Genomic DNA, 10,686 nt, shown 5'->3' with positions numbered 1-10,686 from the left:
GGCCCCGCTCCGCTCCCCCAGGTCCACCCCTTCCCAAACCAGTCCCGACAGGTGACCGCTCCGCGGCTCCAAGCCCTTCTTCCTGGCCAACAGAGAAAAATAAAGTTTCGTTCTGCACACCGCCTCCCGCCCCGCGCCCCACTTTCTGAGGAACGGGGAGCCCTTTCTCTCCTAGCTCCTTCTCCCCACATCTGGGAGCAATGTAGGCAGCACACCCACACAAATGGCCTCGCACCTTTCCCAAATCGGGATTCCAGAGCGATCCACTCAACGAGCCTCAGTGATTAAATAAAGCAAAAATTAAAAAACGAATAATAACGGATTTATAGACTCCACCATTCCTAGAGCAACCTTTTTCCCATCTGGCTGCAGAAGCCACTGCCTGGATTCCTAGGAAGATCTCGAATCCCAGTAACTCCTGATTTAGCCTAGTGTCTTTCCCCTTCCTCTTCCCACCCCCAACCCCTGTTAACGCTCTCATGGTAATTTTTTTTTTTTTTTTTTTAATCTTTAGGGAAAGTAGAATTACAAGGAAAACGCCTAGAGATTGAACATTCGGTGCCCAAAAAACAAAGGTAGGAAAGAGCTCTTTTCTGGGGGGGTGGGGGGGCCGCGGGGGTGTGCTGAGAAGCTGTGTTCAGGGGTCCATAGCGTCTCCAGTGGAAGAAACCCATTACTGGTCTTTCCCACCCCCAACTCCGGATGTTGGGGGCAGGGAGGGAAGATTGGCCAAGATCTTGTAATGGGTGGTTTACAGCTTGTAAAAAAAAAATAAGTTGGGGCTGGGGTGGGCTAAAAGATGTTGCTTGTAGAATTAAAGGGGAAAGAAAATCAATAGGGGAGAAACCTTTTGGAGTTTGTTCAACTTGTGGGGCCGTTTTTTGTGGGGAACCTTAAAATCTTCGAAGAGTTCAGACTCAGGGCGATTTCTGCAACTTCGTAGCAGGCCTCATTTTCTGTTTTTCCCACTCTTTCCACACCATAATTCTTAAGTGGATTGCCCTTCTACTCCTAAGTGATGTGGAATCAGTTTCCCGTCCCCCAAAGAATCCCCTTATGCTTGTATTTTATTTATATTTCTGCAACAGGCAAAGACTTTTTATTTTCCATGGACCCCCCCACCCCCAATCCCTCATATCTCACATCATCCTTCTCCCCAACTGGATTTTCCAAAGAATATGCCTTGGCTGTACTATCCTTTTCGAGCCCCCCTACCCCCACTCCTTCAGCCCATTGTTACAAGGGGACCATCTGGGGTGAGAGCTTTGTGTTGAGGCTGTGAGCTGGGGCTCTTTGGAGGGTCTAGAACTCCGTGGATGAATTGAATGGTGTGTGTGTGTGTGTGTGTGTGTGTGTGTGTGTGTGTGTTCGTTCCAGTACCCTCTCTCTATTCTCTCTCTTCAGCAAAATGGGGTACCTCCATCATGCTTACCGAGAATTCATGGTGGATTTCAAATATTGCATTGAACTCTGAAATCTTTCCTTGAACTCTGGCTGGGAAGTGTAAGGGCAGAGTCTTTCCACTTTTCTCAAATCAGACTTTAAACATGTTGACAGTGTAGAGTTTGCTCTCATGTCCCAAGTTGGAAAGCAGCTCCCAGTAAATCTTTGATCCTCCTCACCCCCCATTTCAACTGAAAACTTGGTACAATTCAGAATGGTCTCTGGCCTTTTCCGGGTGGGTAGATGGGGGGTAGTGACTGCTTTTTTGGGGGGACGATTAAGAGGGCCTAGAAAGTATAATGTAAGATAAAAATCTATTTAGTAGTTTATCTTGATATTTAAGTAACTTGGAACTATTGTGTCTATAGATCAATATGGCTTGTTATTACGTTTATAGAGCTTGCGATTTAACTTCAAATGCTTAAAATATAGTGTTATTGGAAAGGCAATTAGAGTTAGGTGTAAAGAGGTAATAAAATGGGAAGGAAGAAAAGAAGTCTTACTTGCTATTTTGAAACATTTTCTGGAGATGTGACCAAGGAAGATACACTGACACCAGCAGGTTTATTGAAAAGGATATGGATATTTGAACTGAAAGCTGAGTGTTGATGAAAAATATCCAGAATAAATGGAATTCTAAGATATGTGAATTTTTTCTTTTGCTCTTGAGGATGGTTTAAATTTTAGGGAATAAAGTGAAAAGCAAGAGAAATAGCAAAACGTGATGAAATGGAACTCAAAACATTTATATTTTTTCATGGTGCCCTGTATTTATGAATCTTTTTCCCCAAGCCATTTGCTTGCTTTTAAGCCATTTCTAGGCTCCTTCTTGTTCCCTCCAAAATGCATTACTGAGGGCTCTTTTTTGAGTTGGAATGGAGAGGGGGTTTGTGAGAAGACTGGGTAAAAAAAAATCTCTGTCCACACCCATATTAAATTAGATCTTTTGTGTGTTCTCCCCCTTCCTGAAATAATTTTTTTAGCCCAAACATTGAGTCAATTGTGTTTTCTTTGCTTTTTATTTTGGTTGGTGGTGAGAAGGCACTTCATTTTTCTAGAATGAATCAATTTTTGAAGTCTCAAGATTTAAAAAAGAAAGAGTTTGTTTTCATTAAGTCAGTTTGCTCTATCATTTTGTGTCTTTGAGGAAGTATGTTGTGGTATGTGTCTTTAGTCTGTGTCTGAAAAGTATTTCGTCAGTTAGGTTTGTTACTGACTTTTTCCATCATCTCATGGATGTATAGAACAGGAAATAGTTAATTATGACTAACACATTCTAAGCAAAATGAACTACACAAATAATATTTTGTGTATATATGTACTCTTGTATTTTCCTTATGAACTCTTCTTGAGGCATTCAGTTCCAAATGAACTATGATTTCAGTTTCTAAGATAATTCATAAAAACCCAACAACTAAATGTTCCTGGTGGTTTTGTTTTTTTAAGAGGGGGAAATCAAAAGATATGCTATAACAATACCTCTTAATGTATTTTGTTCTCAGTTTGAATTTATTTGATACATATAATTTGTACCTTTTTAAGAACTCAAGAGGCCGAACACTATGCATTTCAACTGAAAACAGCAATTAGCTTGAATTTTTTAAATGAGGTGATATTAAATTTCTCAGAGATCACCATCTCAAACCCCCTTTTAGTGTTGGAATTTGGTTAACAATTTGTGCTTTTTTGTTGAGAATTTGTTTATGTTCACTGCCAGATATTGAGACAAAAGAGAAAAACCAAATACATTTAAAAACAGTTGTGGAAAGGGCTTGTATATGTTTTATTCTGAGAGACCGAGGAGTAGTTGAGGTAAAGGGGGTACCATTTTAGTGTGACTTGATTACTTTGAGACATGATTTGCTTTTTAAGGGAATTAAACCTTTGTTACGCTTGCCACTGTGGTGTGCCTTTTTCTAGAGGAATGTGACCTAAAGATAGCATATTCACTGTCAACTGGTGTCATCAAAATAAAAGGTGTTACTGTTAAGAAAAAAATGAAAGAGATGCACTGAATCATTTTTTTAAAGGTGAAATGTGTTCACAGTAAGGAATTCTAAGTTTGGTAATTTCTTTAGGCAGATTAATGGTCCTTCTTTCCTTTTCCTCTGTGTTGACTTAAAATGAGGTGGGCTAGCTCCCTTAAATTTCCACCTATTAAACAAAATTAGTTTTATAAACCATTCATAAAATTGAGAACTCTCAAAAGAAAGTGTCCAAACTTGATTCCTATTTTTATAGTTTAATTTTCTGAAGTTAACAGCTTTAAAAATCTGTGAAGGGATGTCTTATAAATGGCAAAAAATATTTTAAATATATTTTAGCAATGGTTTCTCGAGGTTCTGAAGAAATCACTGGATCACTAAACGTTTTCAAAACAACCTAAAAATTGCCTTCAGAAATGGATTTGCACTTAAGAAACAAAAACAAAAACAAAAACAAACCCACCTTGTACTTTGGGACTGAAAATGAATGAAGAGGGGTTAAAAAACAAGGGAATGAAAACTATTAGAGCAGCAGGGTTTTCAGGCACTTTTACTTTAATGGTTGTAATTATGGATTAGTATCCAAATGAAAAAGTTTTTAACTCATACGAGGTAAAAGATACATGTGACTGCTATTCAACAAGAAAGTTTGAAGTAGAAACAATTGATTACTCATTTAAAAAGGTTTTCTTATTAATATTAGGTTAGAATTTTTTTTTTTTTTTTTTGCTTTACATAAGTGAAAAAAATGGTTGAATGTTAAGTTTTTGTGCACTGTTTGGAGGAAAGGTGGAAACTGGGGTACATTCTTTCCCTATTTTAATTTCCACCTAAAAATTAAACTTTGCAAATTCATAAATTAGTTTCCTTCACTGCTGGTAGAAGTCCTTAACTGTTCTCATTTGGGTGGTCAGTATTTCAAGATGAGAGTTTCCTAAGGGCAGTGGCAACTAAGTCCCTTAGAAGGCAGTGGCAACTAAGGCAGTGGCAGCTAAGTCCCTTAGAAGAATTGTAGGTTTCTAGAACCCCTTATTTTTCTGACCCAAATTAAAAAGATGAAATTTTACCATAATGGCTTCTCAGATGGAGAACTTTTTAGTAAAAAAGGGGAAGAACTGCAATTCCCATCACTAATTTATTCAAAGTATTGTTAATTGTTGAAAAGGTAAAGTTTTTTAAAGTTTTAATGGCACAGCTTTTGGTGGAAAAAAAACATTCTTATAATTACGTTTCAGAGATGAAATACATGACATTAGCAATTGGAGGAACCTTGATTCAAAGGTTCTGAGCTTCTAATCTTTTAAAATTACCTTAATATGTATCATTTTAATCTATGTGTGTGGGTACTTTTAAGGTTTACTTTTTAAGAGTGTATTTATACTATACTTTAATGTGTAGCAGCCAGTTGACAAAGATACTATTGAGATAGTCTAGTGAGTATACAATTTTAAAACATTTTAAAATTCAGGTCTGGTTTAGTTGAGTGAGAAGTGGGGAACAGCAAGTGCTATTTGTTGAAGTTTAAAGGTTTTGTGAAGAGTTATTTAGTGGTTAGATCTGTTGATTTTTGTGTGTGGGGTGGTAGTGGTGGTGATGGGGTTGTTAGAATAAATGTATAAACCAAAGGCATTTGAAGAACGGACATTTTCCCAGCTGTTAGAATTTAAATTAAGTCTTGTTCGTTCCCCATTCTCTTAAAAGATTCTTGAAATGTGGCTAATGTCTTCCAGAAAGTGCAGCTTAGAATTTGGGATGGGAGTGTTAGGGAAAGAAAAGGGGAGGAAAAAAGCAGCGGGGGAGACTGGAGAAATCAGACGAGTTAGTCCCGGCTTGGAAATTCCAGACGGGGAGGGGGGAGGGAGGGAGCTGTCTCTTATACACATCTAGATGTGTATAAGAGACAGGCTCTGAGGTGGGGCCGCCCGCCTGCCTTCTCTTAACAAGCCCCTGACAGAACATCCGCTGGCCTGGGTCTCCGAAGAGGACTTCCCCTCTCAGATCCCTGAGACCCCTGGAGATCCCAGGCTGCTTGTGGCGCGCCTTAGTCCTGGGAACCCCTAGATCGCAAACCTTGCAGCAGATACCCCACGAAAGGGTTCCCCCCACCGGCTGCGGGCTGCAGACCCTTTCCAGCACCTGGGCTGCCTCAAGAGCTCTCCATTCTAAAGCGAAAAGCCAGTGGGTAAATGTGAAGTGAAAAGAGGCAAAAAGAGAGGAAGAGTGGGTAAAGGGAAAATAGGATGAGAGAGTTGGAGAGAAAATGGAAGTGCAAGTAGCTGTTGCTCTCTCCCAGTAGCTGAGGTCTTGGCCTGAGAAACAGAACCTTAAAAGAGTTAAGTGTCAATTTAAGTAACCTGCAATCTTTACAAAATGAGCTGTTTGTGTCTGTCCACAGGTCCTGAAGGCTGACCAAAACAATAACAGAGGCAGTAATAGTAGTCAGAGGTTCTATCCATGGATTTTGTTTATCTTGTGAAAGAGAGACAATAGGCCTTCCAGTTGGCCACTGGCAAGGCTCTGAGGATCTTTCTCAGGGTCTCAGCCAGTCTTCGACTCCATGTTAGTATAAAACTGCACCCCATCCATTTCCACCTTTCCTCTCCTCCCCTCTACCTTTTTAAATGCGTGTCAAAACAAAAAGCAGAAGGAAAGGTCTCTCAAACCTGTACTCAAGAAAGTGTATGCCCATTTGGTTACCGATGGTTTGGTTAAAAATGATCCTGTAAGATAACACCTGATACACACCATAGCAAGGAGACAATGCCAGCAGGAAGCTATTTAGTCCCCAGGTAGTGACTTCATTCTACTAGGAGAACTTGGGATGGCCCTTCAGCTTTTAATCAGAGGGGACTATTTACTTATTAGTGGATAGAAGAGGGGGTCATCCTACTATTAAAATTTATTGCAGAGCGAACTTTGTAACACCTGCTTACTACCTTGCAGCACAGTAGATTTGCAATAATACAACAGGCTGGAACAAACTTTTGCTCTAACCATAGTTGACTGACAGAATATGTGTTGATTACAGGTAAATCACAGAAAAGTAGGTTTGGACCTCATACTTTTAATACATACAGTTGGAAAAACCTGATTGCAACACACTGAAATGTAACTGTGTGCAGAACAAACACCATCAGAAATGCAGTCCTTTTGCAGAAATCCACATTCCCAGGAGCATGGCTGATCATAAGCAAACTGCTTTTGACTGAAATAGAGAGCATACAGCTGGATGATTAAGAGAAGTTTTGAGTGGATTGTGCAGATATTTTCAAGACCCCTTAGGACAAGTCTGGTTGTTAGACAAGTGGCATTTTGGTGGCTGGAAGGCATGTAAGGGATGTGTCTGATATGGGATGGCTGGGAAATTTTGCGTATAGTTTAGAGGAGGGTTGTGGAGAAAAATCCCATAATAGAGGAGGCAGGAGAAGAGGGGAAGCTCTGCATTTTTTCTTCCTTTCTATCGCGTCTGGTTAGTGGATTCTAGTCAGTCCTCTCCACATTTCCTTATGAAAAGAGGATTAAGGAGAACTTCAATTTTTTTTTTTTCATTTTGAATTAATTTTAGTTAAAAACTCAATCACTCATTCAAGCCAGGCCTGGTGGTTCACACCTGCAATCCTAGCACTTCTGGAGGCTGAATAGGGAAGATCACATGAGGCCAGGAGTTCAAGATCAGTCTGGCCAACATGGTGAAACCCTGTCTCTACTGAAAATACAAAAATTAGTCAGGTGTGGTGGTGCATGCCTGCAGTCCCAGCTACTCGGGAGGCTGAGGCCAGATAATTGCTTGAACCTGGGAGGTGGAGGTTGCAGTGAGCTGAGATCGCACCACTGCACTCTAGCCTGGGCAACAGAGCGAGACTGTGTCTCAAATAAAAACAGAAACCAACTCAGTTACTCATTTGGATGTTTTGGCCACTTGAAATGGAAAATGTTAAGTCTGAGTGAAATTTCATTGGATAGTTTAGTTTAGTTGATTGGATATAGTTAGGATCTTTAAGCGGAGAAATCAGAGAATTCAGAAATATGTGTGTAATGGTTGTTTGTGTGGTCTGAGCTCTTTGGCAAAGAGGAATGAGGAGGAAAGGAATCATTCAAAATTCTTAAGACTCCAGGAGGGTAGAAGTGCTGTTAGGTCAGAGTCTTAATGACCTACCCTAGGTCTCTCACTCATCTTTTACTGGGGTCTGGAGGAAAGGTCTTCCTCCCAGGAGCATTCAGGGTTTAAAAGCTTGAGCTCAATTTCTGTAACTGTAAAGAGGTGGTCCTAATAGTAGTACACAATAGCTCTTATTGTTACTATTTTGTTGTAGATATTGACTTCTCTCACTCCTGCCCTAGCCATTGTTTGTCCTCCTTTGAAGCTTTGCAGTTGTATCCTACTCTGCCCCATATAGCTGTGGTAAGCTCCATGAGTATTAGAACTGATCAAGTGTACAGATGCCTGAAAATGTGTCCATGAGAGTTTGTGTTTGAACTGTGTGTGTCAGCTTGGGCTATATATCTAAGGCACTAGGAACAGTGATGGCTAGGCATGTTGAAGGGGGGCTGTGTGTAGGGTGCTTTGGTAACTCTACCTGTATGTTGAAAGGAAAAGCCATCTTTTAGTGGAGAGAGATGAAGCTCACCAGGGCAACCCCACAGAGCCCCTAGATTATAGATTCCCCCAGTACATTCTCTGAGACAGAAGGCTTGGAGAGATGAGGCAAGCATGGCAGATAATGCTACTAATTGTTCATTAGGGGAAACAGGCCATTTATTCTATTACCATTTATGCCCTGAACTTGGTCCAGGTTCCTAGCTGAAATTTCACACTTTAGGGCTACTGTCAAAGGTACATGTAGAGTAGGGACATTGGTAAGAGGGGAACTACCTCTGCATATAAGGTAGGTGTTGTAAGAATTCAGGATGAAAGGGACTGTATGAATCCTCCTGGGGGTCTGAGGAAGGAAGAAATGAGAGCGATGTCCCCCCTCTGCTGGGATGGGTATGTTTATTTTCATGTCCTGCTCTTGGTAAGCTAACAAAATAGGCATTCAGGAACTGGGGATCCCTAGATACCCAGGGGTGACTGCACACATTGTTCCCTACTTCTTCTGCCTCTGTAGTGTCCTCACATTCTCTCCCTGGTTCCCTGGTCTGGAACCAATTCCCAAAGATGCACACAGAACCCACTTTTATGCCCACTTCTTCATTTCAGCTCTCTGCTCAAAGGCTGCATGCCGTAATGCAGGCACATGGGTGGATGCATACACATACATACACACAGGTCCATAGCCCCAGCCCTGGGAATAAGGGTTGAACCTTCTTACTGGGATGGGGAGGAAAAGGGCTTCTCATCCGGATGTGGTTTTCAGTCTTTTAACAGGCTTGTGACTTTAATCATTTACTATAAAGGGTTTTACAATTAGTTTATGCAGAATGATGTGTGTTGCCTCTTTCTAGAGTGGCATTTGGGATTGCTTGGGGCTCGTCAACTTTCCATTAGGGACTCTGAGGAGGAGAAAATGAGGGGAGACAGGAACTGAAATGGGAGCTTTTGGGTGGAGTAAACTTGTTGAGGATGTCTATTCAAAGTTAGAAATATTTATTCTACTTCCTCCTTAAGGTCTCTAAGTTGCTTGGGAGGAGAACCTCCAACTGTAATAGAGACCAGTTGCTTTGGCAGAATTTGGAGACGAAGTTCTAAATTAAAGGGCAGGCCAGGCGCAGTGGCTCATGCCTGTAATCCCAGCACTTTGGGAGGTTGAAGCGGGTGGATCACCTATCAGGGGTTCGAGACCAGCCCGACGAACATGGTGAAACCTCGTCTCTCCTAAAAATACAAAAATTAGCTGGGCGTGGTGGCTAGCACCTGTAATCCCAGCTACTGGGGAGGCTGAGGCAGGAGAATTGCTTGAACCCAGGAGGCAGAGGTTGCAGTGAGCAGAGATTGTGCCATTGCACTTCAGCCTGGGTGACAAGAGTGAAATTCCATTTCAAAAAAAAAAAAAGTAAAAAAAGTAAAAAAAAATAAATTGAAGGGCAAAGATAATTCTTTACAGAGAGACATGGCTGTTGGTGGCTGCAGCCAGTGTATTCCAAACAAAGACTAGATGTACTAGGATGTTGGCTGAGGAAGCAGCTAGATTCAGAAGAATGTACTCTTGTTAAGGGTCTTCCTGAAACTTATTTAAATTTATTTAAAATCTAGCTGACTGAGGTTATCTATAGGGTTTTCTTCCTCTCTATATTTATTACCATTTGGTTAAGATACGCTGCTGCTTTTTAGAATAGAGTGGAGTGATTCCTGTCCAGAATGAGCTCTGGGTGTAGGCAGGAGGTGGAACAGAATGATCTTCACAAACCTCTAATATTTCTGTGAGATAATCTTTGTTCCACTCTTCTACCCTTGCCCCTCTTGCTGGCCATCTTGAATGAGTAGTTTCCTTTAAACTTCTAACTAAAAGAGGAATGCTGTCTGTCTAGGTCCAAACTCCTTTGCTCTCTTCTCTTAAAAGCCCCATGGTTAGCAACTGTAGCCTGGGAGTGTGTGTGGGGTCCTTGCCACTCAGTCACTGGCTGTTTGAAAAATAACTTAAAAATATATATTTACAATGAAAAGCCATGGGAGAAAACATTTAATAAGACGCTGCAGACTTCTGTGATAGCTTGCATATTGCTGCAAAAATTGGTACCTCTAATGTATTCATTGATTCATACATGCATACATTCATCCAGTTACTTTTATCCATTAAGAGTCTACTATTGCATGAGATGCCTTTTGCTTAGGTATTAGAAATACAGTGAGGAACAAGTGAAAGACCCTGATCTTACAGTGCAGATGGAAGGAAATATAATTTTTTGTTTGTTTGTTTTTTTGAGGTGGAGTCTTGCTCTGTTGCCCAGGCCAGAGTGCTGTGGTGCCATCTTGGCTCACTGCAGCCTCTGCCTCCCGGGTTCAAGCGATTCTCCTGCCTCAGTCTCCCCAAGTAGCTAAGACTATAGGTGTGCGCCAGCATGCCCGGCTAATTTTTGTATTTTTAGTAGAGACAGATTTCACCATGTTGGCCAGGCTGGTCTTGAACACCTGACTTCAGGTTATCCACCCACCTCAGCCCCACAAGATGCTGGGTTTACAAGCGTGAGCCACCGTGCCCTGCTAGAAATATAACTTAACAGATATTTCAGATATTTTTTCTTTGGAAACTTGTGGGTTTTTCTCTTTATCCTTGGTGTGTGTGTATATCTATCTATCTATATATAAATATATATATAT

General features: G+C 41.0%; 1 protein-coding gene across 3 annotated transcripts in view; it reads left to right on the top strand.

Annotated features, from left to right (window-relative positions):
- The window catches only part of IGF2BP1 (insulin-like growth factor 2 mRNA binding protein 1), a 57,935-nt gene that overhangs the window by 1,187 nt on the left and 46,062 nt on the right, over nt 1–10,686 (top strand). For all 3 annotated transcript variants that reach the window (XM_011999318.1, XM_011999317.1, XM_011999316.1), the window contains exon 2: nt 515–575. In XM_011999318.1, coding sequence (XP_011854708.1) covers nt 515–575 — 61 coding nt within the window. The remainder of the gene's footprint in view (nt 1–514; nt 576–10,686) is intronic.

The sequence above is a fragment of the Mandrillus leucophaeus genome, unplaced genomic scaffold, assembly GCF_000951045.1.
Source record: "Mandrillus leucophaeus isolate KB7577 unplaced genomic scaffold, Mleu.le_1.0 Scaffold59, whole genome shotgun sequence".
NCBI lineage: Eukaryota > Metazoa > Chordata > Mammalia > Primates > Cercopithecidae > Mandrillus > Mandrillus leucophaeus.
The sequence above is the reverse complement of the archived record's forward strand: the minus strand, read 5'-3'. Positions and strand labels throughout refer to the sequence as shown.